The sequence below is a fragment of the Nelusetta ayraudi genome, unplaced genomic scaffold, assembly GCF_046127955.1.
Source record: "Nelusetta ayraudi isolate G7.1 ecotype Tasmania unplaced genomic scaffold, CSIRO-AGI_Nayr_v1 ptg000052l, whole genome shotgun sequence".
NCBI classification, from domain to species: Eukaryota; Metazoa; Chordata; class Actinopteri; order Tetraodontiformes; family Monacanthidae; genus Nelusetta; species Nelusetta ayraudi.
Genome location: NW_027466102.1, coordinates 3,970,403 through 3,994,265, shown reverse-complemented (window position 1 = coordinate 3,994,265; position 23,863 = coordinate 3,970,403). Strand labels below are relative to the sequence as shown.

At 45.1% G+C, this 23,863-nt stretch overlaps 3 protein-coding genes across 3 annotated transcripts; 1 reads left to right on the top strand and 2 right to left on the bottom strand.

Annotated features, from left to right (window-relative positions):
- Nucleotides 1–7,372: 7,372 nt before the first annotated feature.
- On the bottom strand, nucleotides 7,373–17,254 carry cpsf2 (cleavage and polyadenylation specific factor 2). The gene is made up of 15 exons (XM_076037533.1): nucleotides 17,105–17,254; nucleotides 16,466–16,632; nucleotides 16,218–16,377; nucleotides 15,308–15,413; nucleotides 15,096–15,225; nucleotides 14,875–14,990; nucleotides 14,556–14,743; nucleotides 14,152–14,442; nucleotides 13,820–13,920; nucleotides 13,393–13,596; nucleotides 13,145–13,297; nucleotides 12,031–12,253; nucleotides 10,409–10,738; nucleotides 9,371–9,505; nucleotides 7,373–7,890 (listed from the first exon to the last, which is right to left on the bottom strand). The coding sequence occupies exons 2-15, from the start codon at nucleotides 16,612–16,614 to the stop codon at nucleotides 7,798–7,800; spliced, it is 2,379 nt and encodes a 792-aa protein (XP_075893648.1). The 5' UTR covers nucleotides 16,615–16,632; nucleotides 17,105–17,254; the 3' UTR covers nucleotides 7,373–7,797.
- Nucleotides 17,255–17,451: 197 nt separating this feature from the next.
- ndufb1 (NADH:ubiquinone oxidoreductase subunit B1) lies at nucleotides 17,452–18,533 on the top strand. Its single transcript, XM_076037536.1, has 3 exons — nucleotides 17,452–17,547; nucleotides 17,975–18,121; nucleotides 18,336–18,533. Exons 2-3 carry the CDS (start codon nucleotides 17,982–17,984, stop codon nucleotides 18,370–18,372), a joined length of 177 nt encoding a protein of 58 aa, XP_075893651.1. The 5' UTR covers nucleotides 17,452–17,547; nucleotides 17,975–17,981; the 3' UTR covers nucleotides 18,373–18,533.
- Nucleotides 18,534–18,566: 33 nt separating this feature from the next.
- Nucleotides 18,567–23,307, bottom strand: riox1 (ribosomal oxygenase 1). Its single transcript, XM_076037534.1, has 15 exons — nucleotides 23,179–23,307; nucleotides 22,814–22,966; nucleotides 22,243–22,403; nucleotides 21,856–21,955; nucleotides 21,395–21,508; nucleotides 21,193–21,299; nucleotides 21,001–21,108; nucleotides 20,862–20,896; nucleotides 20,511–20,689; nucleotides 19,711–19,815; nucleotides 19,457–19,598; nucleotides 19,240–19,360; nucleotides 19,049–19,148; nucleotides 18,879–18,965; nucleotides 18,567–18,752 (listed from the first exon to the last, which is right to left on the bottom strand). Exons 1-15 carry the CDS (start codon nucleotides 23,284–23,286, stop codon nucleotides 18,693–18,695), a joined length of 1,680 nt encoding a protein of 559 aa, XP_075893649.1. The 5' UTR covers nucleotides 23,287–23,307; the 3' UTR covers nucleotides 18,567–18,692.
- Nucleotides 23,308–23,863: the final 556 nt, after the last annotated feature.

The window sequence follows — 23,863 nt, the reverse complement described above, 5'->3', positions numbered from 1 at the left end:
GCTGGCTTTCGCACCACTCGGCCGGGTTTTCCAGTCAACAACATTTACAGCTGATGAGTCAGGCCCTGTCACGCCCGGGGGAGGCCACCCTGAGTTTAGGGACAGACGGTCTGCGGGGGTAAACACGGCGGCGGCCGAAGCCTCGCTGTGTCTCCTGAACTTGAATTAATCATCGGCAGCCTTCTCCTCGCAGCTCTCAAGGCGGTGTCAGCCCGCATCACCCCGGATGAGGCCGGTTACCTCTGATGTGCTGAGCGGAAAGAGGCAAGGCGGCCAGGTCGCATTCCGCTGACTGGCCGCGGCCGCATGTCAGACCCAATGCGGCTTGCGGACAGACTGATGCGGCCCTCAGCCGGGGCTGCGGATCGCGGGCGCTACCAGTGTCGGGAGTAACGAGTTGCATCTAACGACGCAGCGTCATTTAATTACAAAATAAAGGTCATTGTAATCAGTTACATTAGGCAGCATTTATGATTACATATACAGTATCTGACCAATTTTTTTTGTTTGTTTTATATTTAATTCTTTTATTTATGTTGCTTTGCATGGTTTTCTGTTGGCACAGGCACCGTCCTTTTCTGTTTCCCTCCAGAGACGAAAGTTTGAGTCTGTCCTGAGACTTCGGAATGGAGGCGGAGCAATTGGAGCCACCGTAAACTATGCAAAACATTTCCATTTTTCTACAGAACAGATCCTCTGCAACTCACCATTTTTTCACTTCCTGCCCTCCATCTCACGTCGTGTCATAACAATCTCCTGTGGCGCCCCCTACCACTCGCCTGCCAGTTGAGTTGTCTCTCTCTAAAACATAGCCTGTGCAATTTGGAATTTGCAACAACAGCGTCGATTAAAAAAACGCGTTCCAATGCTGGAAGTATGAAAAATGTCTCGCTCCAATATGAGATTTCACAGTAAAAGAGGGACTGACCTGTTTGACCTTGTTAGGGCTTTTATTTTGCATAGTAGTAGTAGTAGTTGTTGTTTTTGTTGTTTTGAGTATTGCTGGAAGCTGAACACTGTCAGGTATTTATTCAAAATTTAGAAAGGTAAAATGTAGTTAGTGACATTACTTTGATGAAGTCATTGAAATATTTACATTTACATTTGTAAAGTGATCTTCCCAACCAACACTCGGCGCTGGCTGGGCCTCAGCTCTGGCACGAGGTCCGTTTTTTGCTCTTGGAAAAAGGAGGATGTGCTGTCAGCGGCCTGGGCCAAGCCAAAACGCTCTCATGTGACCCGTCCCAAATATCTAGTCACATACACATGATCGCTAAGTCACCCGCTCTGCTGCCAGTGCCAGAGCACCAGCAGGGATCAGTCCCGGTCGTGAATGCATCCAACAGAGAGCATTGTTCCACCGGAAACAAAAAAAAAAAAAAAAAAATGAAAAGAAGAAGAAGAGAAGAAATGGCATCCGCAGTGTTGTGGATAATCTGGCAGCAAAGTGCCTTTGTGGATTTGCACTCGTGAGCCTCCGCCGCTCTTTGTAGGGGTGTGAAGAGCAGGTTGCGTAAGAGGATCACCTCCACAATGTTGTAATTCAGGATTCCTGTTCAACACGGCCCTTCAAAGTGTATCTTGGGGAGCCGCCGGGCCAAACGGGCACGTATTCTGAGGGGCCGTTTTACCACCGGAAGACTGAGACGCTGGCGCACCGGGGGATTACCTCGGGAGGCGGGCGCGAGGGGGGGGGGGTCGAGAAACAAGGGCCCAGCAGGCGGTGAAGATGTTTTCAGGTGGAAAGTTCTGGAGTGTGTGACAGCGTGTCCCCGAATAAAATCACAAAGGAGACTGCGGCTGAACCCCTCAGCAAATGCCGTAGCGGTGTACCTAGCGGGAAGTCGCACAATGGCATTAGCTTTTTATTTAGCGTTTATGTACTTGTACAGAAGATATTTCAGGCTTCTCGGCACAACACCATGACCAGGGATCACAGAGTAAAGGGAAAGCTGAACAAAACAGACATAAAAGTTATTGTTTCATTGTCCTGAGAAAGAATAATCTGTTTATTTAAATTCCTCAGTACATTTCAACTCTGTTCAGTTCATCAAAAGTTTGATTGCGTTTTAATTTTGTTTGCTTTATTCATTCACGCGCACAGCAAGTCAAAAAGTCACCCTTGCTGCCGCGTCGGTAACACAAGATGAATGAACAAATGCATCAATGTGCACAGGTGAAACGTAAATTGCTAACTGATCATGACAATGAATATAATACATCTGTTGTTATATTTTGAAAGGCCCCAGTTTGCTTGTTGAAATTAGTAATCATTCTCTCTAATTGCCTCAGTGAGTGGAACAAAAATGTCAATAATCCATAATAATCAATAGCATTCAATAAACTCTATGTTTTTGGAGAGAAGTATGGAAATACACAATCCACATTCTGTCCAATTATTTAGCATGTGTGAAATCTCAAACAACCCCTGTTCACTTTTAGAGTTTTACTGTGTTTTTGCTTCTTGTTTTTTTTTTTTTTTTAAAGTATGTATTATTATTTATGTGCGCGTTGCCGTATGCTTTGCTCGAATTTTGCAAGGTTTCATAGAAATCCATCCACTTTTCACATTATTACATTGATGTCACTGGCATTAAGTGGTCTGCTTAGCGGGCAGACCAGGAATTCAAAGGGGATTAAGCCCATTCATCCTCCAATCCACGCAGATGAATGACTGCGCAGCCACCAAGACGCCTTCTATTGAGGACAGTCGTCTGGCAGCGGGGACGGCATGAAAGTGGGGGACTCGCGCGGACCTGCACTCGCATGTGGGGGGCGGGGGAGGGGGCGGCATAAATTCTTGATCAAAGTCACGGTGGGAGCTGACGTGCAGGCGGGGGCTTCTTGACAGAGTTGAAAGCCGATCTCTCGCCGGCCTCCAGGGGGCAGAGCGGCCTCACCCCCACCAGCCCCCCCACCCCCCCCCGGGTCTCCTCGGCCCCTGCCTGCGCTGTCCGCTTAGCTGCTCGTTACATTAAAACAGGGGCTTCTGTGACAGAGTCAGCATTATGAAAGCTAAGAGGATTAGCTGATGGACATTTCTGGCGTCGCCGGTCAATTATCAAAATGAAAAGCAGCGGCTGCAGTGGGCAGGGCTGGCATGCTGTGCGTGGCACTGAAGAGCCGCCGCCTCTCGTTCCCTCCACTGCACTCGGGGGCTCTTTACTCTCACTTACAGGTTACTTCAGTTCAGGAGGTAGGAGGGATAAAAAGGCAAAAAAAAAAAAAAAAATAGAGAGAAATTAATAAATAAATACATAACTGAAGGCAATCGCGGACGCATTTCTCTAAACGCAGAAATTCCGAGGGGGGGGGGGGGTGGCGCACATGTGTGCGTGCATGTCGGAGAGTGAGAGAGCGACTGAGAGAAAGAGCCACGGATTAAAAAAGAGCATTTAAATTTTAATGTTTCTAAAGTGCAAAACTGTAGGTTATGCAACTGCAGGGAAAAAAGAAAAAAAGAAAAAAACACGGGGCCCGCACGTCAGCATGCCATCCGTGCTCGAGTCGTCTAACTCCTCCAATCATGTGCATCACCACCCACTGCACGCACGCACACCGATGCGCACACACACGCCGACACGCACCGACACCGCAGCGCTCTCGGTTTGTGCCACTTTGCGCGCGCGCCCCTGTGATTGCTTAACAGGCCATCGGAGCCGGAGCCGACCGCTGCCATGATACACATGTGATGCTGGAGGAGGAGTGAGGGTGGGGGGGGGGGGGGGGGGGCACAGCAGTGACGGAGTGGGGTTGGGGGAGTGGCAGTGGGTTTGTTGTTTTGGACGTATCCATAAAAGTGGCATTTCGCAGCTGCCCGCGTCAAGGATCGACCCCGGGGATTCACACGAGGCTGCGAACGCAATCAGCCGAGCAGTGGCGGAGCCAGAAAATTCTTCCTTGTGGAGGAGAGTGGGGGGTCATTTTTATAACAGTTGGTTTATGAATTAGAGAACAGGAAATCTTCACCATTGTTCTTTAATAACAGACGTATATCAGCTTGTTCCTACCGTCCCAGGGTCAGTGTTAGGGTTACTTTTAATTCATTTTTTTTTTTGAGTGTCTTGTTTCCGTTCAGAACACAATCCAGACCAATCATCAAATCACTTCTAAGTCAGTAACAATTGTTCACAGGTCAAGCAAGATATGCATGAAACTATAAGGCCTTACTGCTCACTCATACTTCTGTGTGTTACACTGTGTGGAATTCTGGGATCTACAAATAAAACAGTCAACACTATTGTGAGACTACGAAAAGGAACCCTACAGCTTTTTTAATGAGGCTGATTACTATGCACATACTGATCCACTGTTTATGAAATCACATGTTCTGAAATTCAAAGACCTGGTATATTATAAAACAATGCAAATTATGTACAGAGCTAAATCAAACGTACTCCCAGTCAGTACGCAAAGATTCTTCTGCTCTCAAGAAATAAAGTATAATTTAAGAGTTGTCTGAACATTCAAGGTACGAAAGGCCTAAAAACAAATTAAAAGGAGATGTGTCATATGATATGTGGTTGGAGTTTAGATACGGAATCATGCCAATATTGAGATAAGAATGTGTCAAACATTTCTGGTTTTCAAACAGATGGTCTCTAAATCAATTTTTTGTGATATGTTTATGATATGTTGTAGATTTTATTTGTTTTATCGTTGTTTTTTTTTTTCCTTAATCTGAAAGTTATCATGTCAGATCTAATTTTGTCCTTGTATTCATAAAAATGCTGAAGGGTAGGTTGATCTTAGTAAGTAAAAAGTGTAAAATAAGCGTATGCATCTGCTTGTGCCTGCCTGCGTCACGTTTTCTTCCTTGGGACGACGCAGTTAAAAACGTGAACATGTGTTATTTATTGTTTGTGTGGCGGAATAAAAATAAAAAACATGTTTTTTAAAAAATGATACTGTATGACAAACAACAAAGGTATGACTGGAGATCCTGTAGTGTGGAGGTGTACCTCCTTTTGTCAAATCATAACCCCCTTCCGGCCATGGGGGGGGGGGGGGGTCCACGGCCACCGCTGGCCACCACATAGCTCCGCCCCTGCAGCCGAGGGCAGCGTGCCGCCACGGCCGCGGCATCTCTCTGGCGGTGACACCTCATAACAGAGCCTTTGCTGCAGCCTCAACACAACCTTCTTATCGCCCCCCCCCCCCCCCCCCCCCAAAAAAAATGTTCTAATACACCGGTCAGACCTCAGTGGAGCACAGCCGAGGTGAGGCTGCATTCCCGCGCGTGCCTGGACAAGATAAGACAACAAACCGCTGGAGCGTCGCATTATTTATTTATTTATTTACTTACTTATTTCTTTCATTTGCAGCCTGTCACATACAGGCAGGAAGGTAAGCATTTTGTTTTTTTTTTTCTTTTGCCGGAGGAGGGGAGGGCTGGTGGCTGCGGGGAAGCTGTCGCCCTAAAAACATGAAGCGAGGCACGGTAATCCGCACGCGCGCTCACTTAATAGCGAGGCGGAATTCCAATCCATCCCGGTTATCACTTGAGGTAAAATGTCATCTCATCACATGCGCTGCAGATGGTCCTGCAGCCTGGGCACATTTGATACGGCCATTCAGAGGCTGTGAGGGCACTGTTGAAAAATGTCTCCATCTGGTGTCACTGAAGCAACCACCGGTGGCCCGCTATAGTCCCCCCGGCTGCGAGTCTGACAGACAAATAGAACGGAGCACGTGTGTCAGTTGGCACTGTTGATATTGATTGGATTGATGAAGACGCTTGGTATCCAAGTCACTTCATCGATTATCTCTAACTGCAGTATGTTTCTGTGGCATTTTTTTTTTTTTTGATCAACTCTCCCTCAGACCTCCTCCCTAGCCTAATATCTGCTTCTTATGCTCGTCTATCCTATCTGTATATATATATATATATATATATATATATATATATATATATATATATATATATATATATATGTATAGTCATATTTATCGGTATTTATGTTAAACTTGTCTCATATTTATGCATTCTGTTATTTGTATCCATATATATGTATGTAAATATATATATACATGTATGTATATATATATATATGTATATATATATATATATATATATATATATATATATATATATATATATATATACATAGAGAGAGAGAGAGAGTCATATTTATCGCTATTTATGTTAAACTTGTCTCATATTTATGCATTCTGCTATTTGTATCCATATATATGTATGTATGTAAATATATATATATATATGTATATATATACATATATATATACATATATATATACATATATATATATATACATATATATACATATACATATATATACATACATATACATACATATACATACATACATATATATATATATACATATACATATATATACATACATATACATACATACATACATACATGTACAGTATCAGGGGAAGGACAACCTGCATCTGCTGCTGGTGCGATAGGTTTATTAGTTACGCTGCTCTAGGCTCAGGCTACAGACACAACTTCCCATGATGCACCAGGGCCTCTTTCCCTCCCTCTGGTCCCCTTCATCAGTGCATGGTAATGACTCCTTCCCTGGAGCTTTGCGCCTCATGTGCAGCAGGTTTCTGCAGATGACGGTTGGACTTATTGTGTCCCACTGGACATATTCTGCTGCTGCTTATTATTATTATTGTTATTATTATTATTATTATTATTATTATTATTATTATTATTATCCATCCATCCAGCATCCATCCATCCATCCATTTTCAATACTTCCTGAGCTAAGGGTCGTGGGGGTCTGCTGGAGCTGTCATAGGGTGAAGGAAAGTGTGAGAAGTGCTCTAATATTGCCTTCAATTGTCAGTCACTCAGTTGCATCCAGCTCCTACAGTCTTTGGCACCCGTTTAAAGTTTCCTCCTTTTATAACGCGGTCTCGCAGTACCGATATGAAAAGTGAGTAGTCTGCGCTGCGCCGATCTTCATGACTTGCAGATTGACTGCTTTGGGAAATGAGGGCAACAAACGCACGCACACACACACACACACACACACACACACTTGCAGGACATGCAGGAAACATTCAATAAAGCCCAATGAGAAAATTGAAAAATGAATGTAATAACCCAGCGCTGCCAGGAATTTACGACTGAAGAGACCTTTTTTTGTGCGAGAGGGGAAAAATCTCCTACCAGTCCAGTTGTCTGCCTTTGTGCGTAATTCGCACTCTGTTTCCACGGAGCAAACAGTTGATCCTAACTTCAAATGTAACAACAGTCAGAGGTGCTGAAACACCGGATAATTATGCCCAGATTGGGGGGGGGGGCCTTCCCTTTACAGCCGACCGCTACACTAACACCGTGTTAGACGAAGCTCAGGGTGTTGTGACAAACATCAAGCAGTGACACGTTTGAAAAAAAAAAAAAAAGGGGTCAGTTTTAATGACAGACAGGCAGAATCGCACCGTTTCGTCCCACCAGCGCGGAGGAGCGATGCTCGACAGAGAGCAGAATTTTCTGGGTTATCGCAGTCTGTTCACCAGTGGGGACCTGGAGGGAACAACGAGCGCCTCTCAAATGTGGAGGTAACCTGACAAAAAAAAAAGATGTGGTGAAAAACAAAGAAAAAATAATGTATATAAAAAAAAAGAAAGGGGGGTGGGGGATGTACAGCGGGGGGGTTGGTGGTGAAGCAGCTGGAGGCGCCCAGAAGCCCTGCGGCTGAAGTCCTGGTGGGCTGAGCTGCCGAGGTGAGGGCTCTGCTGCAGTTATTCTCCACATCTTCCTCCTCCTCCTGCTCCTGCACCTCCTCCTGCTGCTGCTGCTGCTGCTGCTGCTGCTATACCACGGCGTACTGCTGATACAGCAGCTCCCGGATCTTGTAGTAGTCGTCACACAGGCAGCCTTCCAGGCCGATGCGTCCGGCCTCCGTCTGGAACAAAGAGCAGCGGGGAGGAAAAGGTCACGCAAAGTCCTCGCGCCACGTTCGCTTACACTCTGTACCACACACTTCTTCTCTTTTTTTTTGCCACCTTTGGAAAACATATGGCGGGTAAGACTCTCCGATGACCTCGAAAAGGAAAAAAAAACATTTTTGTTGTTGTTTTTTTTTTTTTTAACCAGCAGACTGTTTTCAGACTGGGGGATTTAAATATCTAATGAAGCATTCTACTTCAACTTTTCCCCGTCTCGTAGCACACGCACCCACCCACGCACACACAGACACAGACACAGACACACCAGCGCAGGCCGTCTCAGTTCTTTTTGATTTCATTTTCTGGGTTGCGCCTATTTTAGGTTCTTGTCAATTATGCAGTTTGTTGTCGGAGGCCTGCCAAACTTCTTTAAGTTGAGCCCGCTGGTTCCTGGATTTCGGCCACATTTAGAAAAGTTTCACAGCTGCAGCGTCCCCCGCGAGGCTAAAGTGAAATCTTTTTTTTGTGTTTCACGAGCCGTCCGTCCTTCTATCCGTCAATCCGTCTCGTGTGTCCGCTTACTGGAGCCCATCCCAGCTGTCTTGGGGCAAAGGCAGGGTTGCAACCTGGACAAGTCGTTCACAGTTTGTCTCAAGAGGCTGTCGTCGGACGGCGGGAGGAAGCCGGAGAACCAGCGCAGACACAGGGAGAACATACAAACTCCACACAAACTCTCTACGACACTTTCCCGGTCCCAGCAGCTGCACGGCTGAACTCAGTTCAGGCTGAAATGCAGCCGCGCGTCTTGTGAGCATCACGACCAGCGGTCTGTCACACTCAGGATCAGTTCAGTCAGCCGTTCTGCGGCATTGTATAAACTGTTGGCCAAGATATTTTTAAAGCAGCGTTTCTCAACCGGTGGCTCGCGACCCACTTTTGGGTCACGGCTTCTTAGGCCGGCAGTTTCCCTTTTTGAAAAAAAAAAAAAAAGGGTGATTCTAAAATTTATTTAGCTACAGAGAAAATGTTGCAAAGGGCATTTATTCAGCAGGAAATGCAATTCAATTCAATAATTTCAATAATTAATTTACTAGACATGACAGAACGTGGGCTAGCGTTTTTCTTTTTGTGAAATAAATTTGGGTCACGGCTTCACGATGAGGAAAAGAATCGTGGGTCCCGAGACTCCACCAGTTGAGAACCGCTGCTTTAAAGGTAGGAGCATCTTGTCTGGAATATTCTCTGGGTTTTCATTCCCTTCTCTCTACTCATAAACAAACCCTTTCATTCCAAATGCAGACAGACCTACTTATGAGTCACTATGGAATAAAAAAAAAAGCAGACACTCTGGTTTGTGCCAAAACAAAACAAAAAAAAAAGTGTTGCATTGTATATTGAAAATAAAGAAACTGAGCCTGATCTGCTTTGACTTTGCTTTGCCTGGGTGCCCGACGAGCTCCTCGGGGGGGGGCGACGCCGACCGGGAAGGACACTCACCCTGCGGACGGCCACCATGTTGTTGCACACGAGCACCCCGCCCACAAACTCGGCCTGGATGCCCTCCCTCAGCAGGACCTGCTTGAAGTCGGACAGACGCGGCTCGTTGATGAACACCGACTGATGCCCCGGGATCTGAGGATGGAGTGAGAAGACGGCCAGCTCAGATATAAGGAGGAGAAGACAGCAGATGTGCTGATAGACAGTGCAAATGAAGATCAGTGGCAAACAAAAACATGAGCTTTTAGAGATTTTATCAAACTCAAAAAACAAAGTGATTTTTTTTGTTTTTAGACTATTTGATGCCAGATGACTTTAAACGTTCTGCCAATAACTCAGGGAAACAATCACTCAAGTGAACACAAGGTGCTTTTTGTCTCGAGTGCACGCAATACGCTGCAGTATTTGGAGGTTTTATTTATAAAGCTGAAATGAAAAAAATATTTTTTTTTACAGAGTGGCAACCTAACCTGAGAAAAGCTAGAAAACTTTTTTTTTTTTTTTAGCGATGTCAAACTCAGCGTTCCCAGCTTTCAGTTTGCTCCTCGGACTCATTTATCAGCAAAAGAGCTTCTAAGGAAGCCGCAGCACATTTTCAGTGGGTCAGCTGCTGATTGAATCTATTAACAGGCGTAGGTAGGGAGGGTACTGATACAAAAAAGAAATAAAAATGAACTGGTCAAAAACTCAGACAGCTCCTCTCTGGACGCACCTTATGTGTGGGTTCAAACAGTGAACACAGTGGAATCTTGGAAATTAGCTATGCAATGGGGTCAGAAACATTGTATGACCAGCAAATAAAACTCTTCAAACAAAAACTTAACATATTCATGGACCGCTATTCCCCCAGTGGAGGGAGAAGGCAGTGGTAAATTATTAATGAGCTGTTTTAGTTTTTGATTTAAAAAAAAAGAAGAAGAAGAAGAAGAAAAAAAAAAAAAAAGTAGACATCAATTAGTATTCCGAACAGGGTGAAGAGAAACTCGGCGAACTGGGAAAAGGTTTTTTTTTTCCTTTTCTTTTTTTTTCAGTCCTCACCTCAAGCGAAGGCAGAGGCTCCAGCGTGGGGATGACGTCGCTCTCGTCCGACGGCTCCTTCTCGTCCTCGCCGAACAGGTTCTTCATGGCGCGCTGCGCGGCGGTGGCGACGCTCTGCTCCGTGCCGAGGTCGGCCGACACGTCCATGGCCAGCTCGCCGCCGCCGCCGCCGTCCTCCGCCGCCTCCTCCACCCGCAGCCCGTCCTCCAGCATCACGCCCGTGTCCACCTTGACCACGCGCATGTCCAGCACGCCGTCGATCCAGGCCAGCTCCGTGTCCTTGGCCTTGCAGAAGAGCAGGGAGCTCACCAGGGAGTCTTTCAGCCGCACCTGGGACACAGAGAGGACCGCGTAGACGTTAGTTAGATTCGTCCTGTCTGGCCAGAATGACAATCAGGAGCGGCTCTTGATGGAGGCTGGCGGATTTGATTCTCAATTGGTAGAGCTTGTGATCCCGGGAGTGTGAATCTCACAGGTCGGCTCGGGAAGTGCCTGCCGAGTGGTTTTATGACTTTATTAAGACGGTCCCGGTCAACAGTGGACTTGGGGAGAGACAGAGAGTGAAAGGGAAAATAGACGAAGGAACATAGAGAGCAAAAGCAAAGAAAAACACATTTCTAGGGCCTTAACACCAGGAGACATTTCAGATGCGTTCTACCAGTGTTTTTCAACCACTAGTGTACCGTGAGATAATGTCAGGTGTGCTGTGAAAAATGATCCAAATTGACTTAATTGGTCTAAAAAAAAACTAAAAAAAAACATTCCATTCCATTGTGGAGTGACTGTGCTTTAAAAGGGATGTGAGCCTATTTTCCTCCCTCAATTCCTGCCAGGATATCGGCTTTGTCTGCATCTAAGCAGGCCAAAGTTTCACACTGAGTAAATATAAATAAATGAAGAGACTACATTGTCATTACTGGGCTAAAAAATTTAATTTTTTTTAACATATTTGGTTGGTGGTGTGTCACGGGATTTCTTTCCAAAGTAAAAAGTAAGAAATGTGGCTCAAAAAAGATAAATACATGAATTAATAAACATAAGCAAGTTAAGATTTGTGTGTGTGTGTGTGTGTGTAATTGTGTGCCATGGAAAGTGAGCTACTGTAGATTTCGCTAGTTATAGTTAATATATAATATAATATATAAGAATTAGGGCTGTCAAATGATTCATTTTTTGAATCGCGATTAATTGCAGAATCTTCATAGTTAACTGCGATTAATTGCGGTTTGAATTGCACGTGTAAAATTCAGTTCTTTTGCATTCCAAGGCAGTTCGCTGCGCTTCAGCTCAGCTGTTGTTTGCTCCCATTCAGAGCGATTTGTTTTTCATCAAGATCGATTTGACATCGTCCGTCTTGGCTTGACAACAACTCCTCGCCGCCTCTCTCTGGCTCTGTCCCTCTGTTTGTTTGTGTGTTTAGACACCCAAAACCCCAACCCTCCGCTGTGAACCCAAGCCTTACGTTTGAAATGCGATAAAAAATAAAAAAAAATTTAACGTGTTATGAATTGCATTGAACTAATCGCAATTAATGCGTTAACGCTGACAGCCCTAATAAAAAAATATCTGTACTTTCCGAGGGATCGCGGCACTCTGCAGCTCATCGCCGCTGAGGCCCTCACCTGGTAGATGTGCGTCTCGCTGGTGGCGTCCACCGTCTCGTGCAGCTTGGGCGTGTACACTTTGATTTCCTTGCTGAAGGCCTTGCAGGACGCGGCCAGGTCGGCGCTGGCCTCCGGCGGTCCGTGGACGATCACCAGCTGCCGGGGCTTCATCTGGTTGATGATCTTCTTGATGGAGTCGCCGTCGGAGCGGCCCTCGTAGTCAATGTAAGCCACCTTCGCCCTGGGGGAGGGAAGGAGAAGTTGCAATGTGGCCAGGGAAGTGAAACACTGCAGCATGCGGCGTGCAAGAGGCTCTGAAGCGGACTTGAAGACCAATCACTGTTGGATTGTAAATTATAGCACGAAGGCATTTATTTTTCTGAAGACTGGAGAAAAAAGATTGTGTTAGCCCAACCGTAAACAGACTACGAATCATGTTAACTGCAGTACATCGATCTTAATCAAATATCTCGGGAGTCAAATGATGGAGGAGTTGAATTACTGAATTTAATTTTTGCTTATAGGATAAAGTTCATACAAATCCTAGACTGTATAAGAAAACAAACTGTTTCCGGATGTTTCAGGACAATCAAAGCAAGAACAAACAGAATGAAAAACTGTTTTTATGCCAGGGCCATAACTGCACTTAATTAACAATAAACTGGAAACACACAAAGGTACATGGACTGTGCAATAATGGAATGTGATGATGATGAATGTATTATTTGTCTTTTTTTAACTATGGTTTTATTAGTTATGCTTTGCTAGTATTTATTCTTTATTAATTTAATCTATCCTATGCAACAAAGGAAGGCACTTTAAATTTCGTTGTACTTCATTGATTATCGACAACAACGAATTCAATTCAAATCATTTTTTTATGCTTTTAGTCTATTTATTGTTTTTTTTAACATTGGAGTCATAGTAGTGTTCATTCAGTGAATCCTTCCCACCCACATAACTCCACAACGGTTACATGAACTACGCCTTTTCTTTTCTTCTCCCCTGCTCGTGCGATGACAAAACAGTCGCTGCAAATGAACTGGAGTGGCCGTGTGAACCCTCATCATTGTTGTTCATTTGCTCTCGCCGGCGCTGCTTCGTGCCGGAGCGGCCGAGAGGAATCACTCACCGGATTTCCAGATTCTCGACGCTGGAGATGCACTTGGTGGGGAGAACAGAGAGGTCCTGATCCATCGGCTCGTCGCCGTTGGTCAAGCCGGACTCCAGCTTGCTCTTCTCCTCCTCCGTGGCCTGCAGCTCGGGGACCAGAAACTCCTCCAGCCTGGGGAAGGCCAAGAGGTGCTCGTTAGCTGTGGCGACGAAACGCAGGCAAAGTTGCCTCAGACACAAATATTCTTTTATTTCACGAGCCGCTACCTGATGATTTCCCCATACTCGTCCCATTTGATTCTCTCTTCGTGCGCCGGGAACATGGGGTAGGACTTTTTGGCCTGTTTGAAGAAGCTGCCTTTTCTGCTCCCCTCTGCCTTCATCATGAGGTCGTGGTGTTTAGACTTCACCACGACGGGTTGGTCCAGATCGTCGTCGATGTCGCTCTCCTCGCTTGAGTCCACATCCACCCTGCGGACGTGGAACAATGAGCTTTGAGCGTGTCCACTGGTAGACTGGCGTGTCAGGATTATTTTTCGACACGGTCAAAGAGGTTCAAAACGTCAAAATGTTGTGACTTTATTTGCTCGTTTTGGATCTGCATTTAGATCAGATTTGCATTTCTTTCGCTGTTTCATAGTTTTAGGGAGCTCAGAATAGACAAACTGAAGACGCCACGCCGACTGTGACTTACTCTTTTGCTTGTTCAAGCTTTTTAGCTGCTTCTTTCTTTATTTTATCCTTTTCCATGTATTCTTCAAGCTCCTTGCCCTCCAGCTTCACTCTTTTCCGCACCTGAAGAAAAAAGGAGAGAGAGAGAGAGAGAGAGAGAGAGAGAGAGAGAGAGAGAGAGAGAGAGAGATGAGCATAGGACAAATCAAAGCTGTTTCCCATGCTGGGTCCGGATGCGGGAGACAGGCGCTCCCTGCAGGGGTGGATGGGTGGGGTGTGGGGGAGGTTTGAGAGATCGCTGCCTGCAGAGACGCGGCACGTTGGAAAAGAGCTCTGTGACTGCCGGGTTCCAACCTCCAGATCCAGCATCTTCTCCCCGGGGTGGTCGATGAGGTAGCGGGCGAGGGTCCCGGGCGTTGTGCGGTAGGTGAGGATGATGGAGTTCCTGGCGTCTTGGCACCACTGGATGAAAAGCTCCCGGGAAAAGCCGGACTCGAGGTCCGGCTGGCTGCACAGCACCACCTTGGGGTTGGGGACCCGGGCGAGGTCGGCCAAGCTGTGGCACAGGGTCAGGTGGCGGAACTGGAACGGGTTGTTCCTCTTGTCTTCAAAGCACCTCATGAGCTTGTCGCTCATCCACTCCACCTACGAAAGGGATTGAAAGTCAAGAGTCGGTGGTAAGCGTCGGTGCAGGAAAAAGAAAGCAAAAAAAGGAAGAAGACCTGATCAAAGACAAGAAGACAGAATTTCTTTAATACCTGCGACTTGGAGAACTCCACGACATTGTAGCTGACGTTGTTCAGCAGAGCTAGAGGGTAAACGCCCAGTCCGGCATCCTTCGTCCTCCAGATCTGGTCCAGCAGCTGAGCCAGCTCCAACACACGGCCAGCTGTGTCCACAGCGATCAGGACGTTGCCGCTGCCGCGAAGGGTCTCCATGACATTGGCTGTGAAAGTGGAAAAACAAAACAGAACGAACAAATAGAAGATTAAAAATAAATTGATTGTTAAGAATTACAATCATCATTTTGACACAGGGGCATGGATGAGACTGTTCGGACAGACGAGGGCGACTTACTGAGGAGCATCTCATCTCTTTGCTTGCGACGCGGCTGCACATACGCAGCGTTGAAGGAGTCTGTGATGAGCAGGGAGGGACGGCTAATGCTTTCCAACGTGCAGCCATTAAGGTGACTGAGAGGGATAAAAAAAAAAAAAAGAAGAAGAAGACGTCTCTGTAAATATGACTGGAGATAAATTTTTACAACAAAACAAATCCCACCACGTACGAATGCTCACATTTCTCTCTTGTGGTTGAAGTCCACAGCGTAAACAATCTCCTCCTCTCCATCCTTCACAATTTTCCAAATCGTTCCTCCGATCATGTGACCAGCTGGGAGAGGGGTGATGGAAAGACCGTGACCTTTTCCTGTTGAGAAGGGAAGATGCGAAAGACATCAGCTTCGCTGATAGTCGAGGCGACTTCTCGCCTCCTGCACCCCTGAACCCACCTTTTAGGTTGACAATCTGGGAGTATTTCAGCTGTTGTATCTTGTCAAAAGCGCTGTCGACGTCGTCAAGCGTGAAAAGTGTGAAATCTTCACTGTTGTTTCGGGACTGTGTGGACAGAAGGGTGACATTAAGAAAGCAGTTGTATTTGTGCAATAAAGTGGGACTGGGCAATTCATGAGATTTCAATGTCAATTGCAATTTTGGCGTTGCCAGGTCTTTTAAAAACAAGACAGATGGGAAAAAAAAGATATATATATATTATGTGGTTCTTTGTGGTATGTTGTGTGCCCATTTTCAGTTTCGGGAACGCAAACACATCCAGAGGGAACCCAGGTCGGGTCAGGACCCCGTGGGATGTGTGTACGTTACAAAACGGCCGCGCTGCCTGCCTGTTGTCGCCACCAGCTGCGTCACAGCACGGCGCTGCTCCACCAGACGGCCGGAGTCACGAGGGGCAAGAGGCCCCGCTGTGAGTGAGGAACGCACTCATCATCCTGTGATATCATTTTTCATGTTTTCAAGCAAGAGAGAAATAATAACCCCATGGATTCATTTCTTGCCATCGAGAGAAGTACAAAGACTGACCAGCAGATCTTTCTTTGCTTGGAGATGTTTGTCCTTTTACAAAAGGGGGAGTGCATGTATTCAATCAAATACCCAAAGGATGGTTCGTTTAATGTTTTGGAAAATGCTGCAGAGGCCAATCATTGAATAAATTGCAATTTGAACATTTCATTTGAAATGAGTTGTCAGTTCAATTATAATTTACATCAAACATGATTGCGTTTCACTTGCTCAGTAATGTAATGTTCATTCTGATGTCGTGTGAACGTGTGGCCATTGTTGCTTTGCTATAATTGTCCAGCCCCATGACAAGTTGGTGTAATGTGTGCACGGGACTCTCCATACCTGATAGAGATCATACATAAACATTTGGCCCATTTTGTAGACAGGAATGGTTGCGTAGATGGTGCAATTCAGACCCAGCTTCCCCACAGCGTAGGGCAGAGCTCCCAGGTGGATGGGGTCGGGGTGCGAGAGCAGCACAGCGTCGACCTGATGCACATAACTGCGTGGGGGCAAAACACCTTGTGTCAAGCGGCGGCAGATTTGAGAGGGCAACGCTGCTGAACACAAAACAAGGACGAAACAATTACCGTTTCATGGCTTCAATGATCTCCATGGAAAAGTTCTCATCCCAGCCACAGTCCAGGAGAAAGCGGAACTCATCCACCTGCAGGAGGTAACAGAGGGCCGACTCCTCCTGGACCCCTGACACAGCTGTCAGCTTGATAATAGACGTCATCTTCCTTTATCTGTAACGCTGGAAGCACGAGTGTTCATTTTAGTTTTTGATTACCAACTGAGTGAGTACGACTTCTACAGACATTATAGGTAACGCCGAATTGGCTTCGGTCCGATTAAATGATCACAATTAACGATGATGGTGAAAAGTATTATTGTCCCCTCTTATTTCTCTCGATTCATTCCCTCTGGTCTCCCATTTGCATGTGGTCCATTCACACAACAAAGGCAAACACAGCCGTGGGTATGTAATTTAAGGTGCGTTAACTCTCCTCTGACATAAGGTACATGCCAATGTGGGTACTTGGACGATCAGTTACGACAGAAGATGAAAACAGAAGATGAAAACATAATTTGGTTGATAGCCACAGGTCCGATAGTTCACGTCACATTCACAAATTACCCGGTAAAATCGCTACAACTAGCATGCTAGCTCGACTTTTGCGTAAAGGGGTTCGTGAATAGGGTCGGTACATAAGTATGCAACATACCATCAATTATAGGATAATGTATTTCCCCCTCCGGCAGTGAATACAAAACAGGTGGGTTTTCTAATATTCCAATTTTACGGCATTTTGACAAGCGTTTGTGGGTGCACACTTCACTAGCAAGCACGTTAGCATTTCCAGTGTCAAAGGGGAAAGGCGCGTACCAAGTGCGTCATGATGACGGAAAACGAATTCATTTAAATCACAATTTATTTAATTTGATTTGTTGTTTTGTATCCTTAAAATCTTTGTAATATTTTAATAACGTTTATTTTGACGTTAAGATGTGTAGAACGTTATATGTGCTCTTTATTATGTTTATTTTAAAAATAGTAATAATGTAATTATTGTCCACAACCCCAAGTTAGGGTCCATAGGTGGTACAGTCCAATGTCCTCTGCAGTCTGAATGAGGAGCTGAAGGCCGTAGCTTGGTGTAAACAGAAGGTAATATTTTAAACTACGCCGTCCTGTATCTTAATTGTTTTGGACATTGTTCTCTATCACTTAAGGGCTACTGCCTACAACTGTCTTGCGTCAAGTCTAATAATTCTATTATCCAATACAAACAATTATCTCAGTGCTAATGCTAACTAGCCTAACACCTAGCCAATAGCTGCTGGCTGGGCAGGATCACGTTTTTGAGAGCTATTAAGTGAATTGTTGCCATTCTATAAAGGTCCGGTATCAATAAAATAGTATTTAGTACGTTTCGTTTACTGAGGTACACACGTTTAGCTGAAAGTGTTCATTATGTGGCTGCAAGAGTTCCCTTCGAGCTTTGTTTTAGGATTGCAGCAAGCACAGTCCAGGGTCATATTTGTCTGGTTGTGTGCATGGACCATTTACTATGTATTCTATTTAATTTGTTCAGGGGAACAATGGTGAACTTTGTGGCACTTGCCCGCGAGCACTGGGCTAACATCTTGGTGCCTATGGGTTTTGTGTTTGGATGGTACTTGGACAGACAGCAGGACCAGAAGCTGACAGCTTTCAGGAACAGGAGTGCACTGTACAGCAGGTAAGATTTAAAAGTCTACCTCTATTTAAAAGCTAAACAGGAAATGTGTCTTCTTTGTTTCATTGTTGGTAAGGATTTCCACGTCTTGTCTGTTCACGGAATTCTAGTTTATTCTAAGCAGACACAGCTCTGACTGACCTGCATTAAGGAGAAAACGTGTCCCCAACTAGAGAATCTGTTTCATTATTTTTTTTTTAACTGCTGTGTTCTTCAGGGAGCTGAAACCTGGTGAAGCGGTGACTTGGAAGTAGATGCCAACTATGTCCTAGAACCTGTGGTGTGAATGGCTGATGGATCGCTGTCAATTCAGAATATTTAAAGAAAAAAGAAATGTTATTTTTTTTCCAGTGAAGAATCAACCAATAATCCTATTGTGAGTTGTATCAACCATTAAACATGTCCTTTCTTCAAAGTCATGTGGTCTGTGGAAATGATTTCATGGCGGTTTCATTTTAGAATACAAAAAAGAAAAGTTTTATTTTGATGCTGAGCAGAAAACAGACCAGCACGTTCACAGTGACCGTTCATCCGGGACAGAAAAGCATGTCGTTTTAAACAGTTGGAGGGGCCGTTACAGGGGTTCTGCGGTGTGAACAATCCCTTTCTCAAAAAGCAGTTCAGCCAGACCGACCTGCGAGGGAGGAAGAAAACAACAGGATAAACTTAGACACTTGCAAACAGAAAAAAATGACAGCCGAGCAAATTAAACGGAACGAAATGTCTACTGTTGGATAATTTAAACATAACCGTGTCAGACCTTGTCATCAGGAGAATCGCATGGTAAACTTCCCACAGACACAAATTTGGGGTAGGCGTGGATCAGGAACTCGACAGCATCCAAGTTCTAAAAGGAAAACAGTTACGTCAAATGCTGCTGCAGCATCATTTACACCGTCGCACACAACAGTTTCTGCTCTCTTCATTTACCTGCGCTGGAATTTCAAGACTCTTGAGCTCCTCTTTGTGGTAAACTCTGGAGTTGTCTGTCGTGTGATAAAGGTGAACGTCTTCTCCGTCGCTGCATAACCTGGGAAGACAAAATGGCCCAAAGCTTCGTCAGCGTCACCCAAAAAGATTTGTGTCAGGATTGCGGATGACATAAGACAAAGCTGACTGACCTGGCACATCCAGCACGCAGGAGTCTGATTCTGCTCTCAGTCGTGATGCGTGCACCAAGATCCAGAACTTTGCCATTCTCCCAGAGAGCATGCGCTCCTTTGACGCTGCTGGCCTCTTCCTCTGTGGAAGGAAACCATTGAGAGACTTTTTTCCCCCCCTGAATAAAAATAAACTAAGAGCCAAGTAACTCTGCATAATGATGCATTCATCGTCAACCTTGAGTGAGCATGGGAGGGAGGCAGTCGGAGAGGAAATCTCTGGCTTTCTGATCCACCGCAGCGTCAACGGGAGCGTACTCGGGCAGCTTCTTTATCAGGGTCTCTATTTGTGAGAGGAACTTTTCCCTGCGTTTGTCGTCCTGCACGCACGCACACACACACACACATAGAGGACACGGTTTAGTTTTGCAAATGTGAAAGGAAGCAAGGGACTGAGACTGCTGACAGGAAAGCACTGAAGTAACTAATGACCTTCTCGGAGTTCTGCACTCCCATGTATGTCAGGTAGTCCAGCGGCAGGCCCCGTCTGAACTCCACATCCTCCTCCATTGCTACTTCCAAGGCGGCGGGAACCACCTGGGAAAAGTACAGGATGCTTGTAAAAAATAAAAACGTGCTTAGTCGTTTATTTTTGCAATTTTCCAGAATCAACACCTTAGATTATTACTGAAGTTTCTCCTTTGGGCTTTTCCCTTCAGAGGAGATCACAGTGAATCACCTGCCTCCATCAAACCCTCTGCTCTGAATCCTCTTCTCACACCAACTAACTTCATATCCTTTTTCACTACATCCATAAATCCCCTCTCTCCCTTCTCTTTCCTTCCATTTCTCCTGATACTCTTTATGACAAATCACACTGTACTCTGCCAGTACATGCTTCTTCACCTCTTTTCACACACACACGCCGTCATTCTAGACTGCTGAACCCAAGATCTATAAACGCTGCTCTATTAAGGTTGCATTCTGCTGCTTCGCACAAATTCCAAACTGAAACTACAAAATGTATTTTTTGTACCCCTTTTGACTACTGAGATCAACGCATTTCACTGCACAAACTCAATATCTCACACTCAGAAAGCTGGATTTTTTTTATGACAGTGAATTCCCTTAAAAATAAGTCATAGTCATGACTTACTAAAGTTCTACAGGGGAAACTAATCTTTTTTCTGAGCACAAACAAAAGTTTTTCCATTGGAAAACAGAAAAACTTTTGGCAAACTTGTCTTTGTGCTTCGAGCGTTTTGATGAGACTCTCGATCAGAGGCCATTACCTTCTGCAGCAGATCCCCCCAGCTGTTCTTCTGGTAAGAGGAGACGGTGATGTGCAGCGAGTGAGCGTCAGGGAGGCAGTCGCCCTGGTGGATGAAACCTCGGGGGAAGTAGAGGAGATCCCCGGCTTCCAGCACCACCTCCAGGATCGGCGCCCCAATTTCTGCCTGATCAAAGTTTGCTGGAAAACAAAACGGTTCGCGTTGAGAAAGCGCAGACTCGAACAGGGCGGCCAATTATGCGGAAGCAGTAACTTAGAAAAAGCTAGTTGAGACAAAACAGCAGAGCCTGCACTTTGGGGAACGGAGAAAAAAAAAGATGCAGCAAATCCAGTAATTGCCTCCTGAACTTACAGCTTGAAAGCACAGGCAAGACCTCATCTTCTGTCCTGGAAAAAAATAACAGAAGAACAGTTTCACGGTTGTTCCCTGGCAACAAAACCACCACAATTGTTCATTCTTGGCTGTTTCAAATGTCCTCCATCTATTTTACCTTGGGTTGTACACTCTCCAGTGCTTCTTTCCCTCCAGCTGTATGACAAACGCCTCAATGTCGTCGTAATGCGGAGCAAAGCCTTGTGTCCCGGGTGGAGTCAGGTATCTTGGTTAGGACAAGAAATTGGGAAATGAGCAATTGGTCGCCAAAGGAAGACCGGGACGACGACCACAGTTCTCAGCTGCTTACACGTTGGCTCCCGCCATGCTGCCGAACTGCTCTTGAAGGATGGAGAGCACGTTCCACACAGTGGAGGAGAAAGCCTGGGGGTTCAGCATGCGGATGGAGCAGCCACTCTGGGGAACGGAGGAGGTCGAAAATGTGCAATCACGGAGAGCCAGCACGCGAAGTTGACAGCACAGGGTGAAGAATATCAAAAAGCACAAGTTACCTTGTAGAAGTCCCACACGGTGTAGGGCAGAGCTCTCCCCGGAGGGTTGTGCGTCTCCCTCATCCCGTTGGTGTAGCTGGTGATGTCCAGGTTCACGCCGTACTGGACGTCCTCCTGGCGGTGAAGTGCACTTTTCAAGATTATGACTGTATACTGTTGTCATTCGTGGTGTTTCTCTCCGTTATGATGGCGATCGTGTCAAATGATCATAAATCAGCTCAGTGAGTGAATGACCTGGTTGACCAATTGGCCAACTTGTTAAAAAAAGAAAGAACTCTTCAGGGCGATCAAAATAAATTAGTATCAACTAAGAGGATTAGAGAAGAGACAAGATCACCTGGCTGTTAAATACACGTAACAACCATCAAGTTTCCACTTACAATTGCATTTAAGATCTTTAACATTAGCTTTAATTGGATAATTCGGGGGAAAAAGCTGGAAATGAATAAAAGCTGGCTTACTTCTCTCAATATGCGGTCAAGCTCTGTGGTGGAGAACAATCCTTTGTAGTAATCAGGGTTCTTGCGTTGCACAAGAATTGGCTTTTTTTCCCACGTTTCCCTTCAAAGAAATCAAAATGAATTTTTAAATTTCACATTTAAAAATTACATCAATTAACTATATTGTCTTTTCCTAAATTTCAGATGAGTATTTGCTGCCTGACACTCATCTTACAAAAGCAAGGTTCAAATTCTGAGGATTCCATCTGGGCTGCCCCCTTGAAATATTTGTATTGTATTGTTTGTTTGTTTTTTGTTTTTCCCAGTCACTGGCAGGCAGACCTGTGTTCGTCCATTGAAGGCACATTACAGCCAAAAAAAAAATACTGCCAACACATTCATCCTTACTTGAAGAAGGGCTTGGCAGGGATGGGGTAGATGAGCCACTGGAACAGCTTGCTCGCTCTCTCCCTGCTGTTGTTGACTCTCGCCAGGTCGGCCAGGAACACATTTAGATCCTCCTCGCTTTCATTTACACACTCTTCCTTTACACCCGCCTTCTCTTCTTTCTGAAAAATAAAGGTTAACGATGACAAGGTTAAAGAATTCTTCACATCTTAAAGGTCCAGTGCATACATTTTCAAGGGAAGCCCAGTATTTCAGAAAGCCCACCTGACAGCGTGTTTTGTATTTTGGGCACTGTCAGACAGGCTTCCTTAAAAAAAACTGTGGCGCACGATGGCAGCTAACTAGGACCATTGATCTATTAGATTCTCATAAATCTGAGAACGGTTCTAAGGGTAAGAAAAACAAATGCCTTTTATTATACTGCAAGCATACAACTTTATGTATACATGGGCAGTATGTTAGGCTTTTACCAATCCAAAAATCATAAATCAAGCCAAATAGTAAACACAATGGACCTTTAAAACCCACTGTCATTCAATCCAATTTGATTTTGCTGCAGACGTGCTCTTACTGGGGTTCTTCTCTCACAGCTCTCCTCTCTTTGAGCAGACTTCGGAGTCTTCTTTGCCATCTTTCTCTTTTCACTCTTTGGCTGGGCTTCAGGTGTGTTAACCTTGATGGTCCCATTCTCCTGTTTCTTTTTCTTCTTCTGTTTATCTGGTACCTACAACATTTTTTAAAAGTGATCACATTGGGGGGGAGATCAAACAATACAGTATGATAAAACAAGAGGGAAACAACTCGGCATAGCAACAGTAAGCATGGGTTTCCCTGCTGTCAGGAAGTCTGCTGCTGCAACTGTCCTGGTGTTGCTCTGTCCACCGCGAGACTACTACTACGTCATAGTCTCTCCAGCAGCATCCTACTAACGTTTACCTGCAGCCGTGCCTTCTTGGTGGGGGGAGACACCTCCGTTGCAAGCGTTTTGTACAAAGCCAAAGCTGACATGTGTTTTCTCTCCATTTTCCCAGCAAAATACGTCATCAAAGTGCGACCACTCGGACGTCTTCTTCTTCTACGGGTTTATTTTGCTTACTATTGCTACACAGTGGGCTCTCTACTGCCGTAACTGGCAGGAAAACCAAACTACACTTGAGTTGAAGTAATTGGCAAATTGTGACCTGCTTTTTTTTTTTTTTTTTTTTTGTCTAATAAGGTGGAAACAATTATGTATCCGTCCCCCTCCCTCTCCTGCTCAACCTGTGGAACTTTTGAGACTGAAGATAGACAATGGAACATCTGTTGAGGATGTTATTATGAGCCATTTTATCCTTATTGTGTGCTATATTTGTCTTGTTAAAATTGGGAAGTGAGCCTTTGTTCCTTTCACATTTCTGGAACAGACACAAAGGGCCCACAAGGTCCTATCTGTAGGGGAACAAAGAGCGGTCTGGCAGTGTTGCCAGTCCCTAACCTGAGAAAGTTGGTTGTGAGACAATGTCCCTGCCAATTTCTAGAACTGTGTGCTTTCATTTGTTTTCAAAATGTCAGAAAAGGAAAATGTGTAGATGGCGCACTTTTCTCTCAGGAGTTCATTCAAAGGCTAAAGACTTATGTAAGT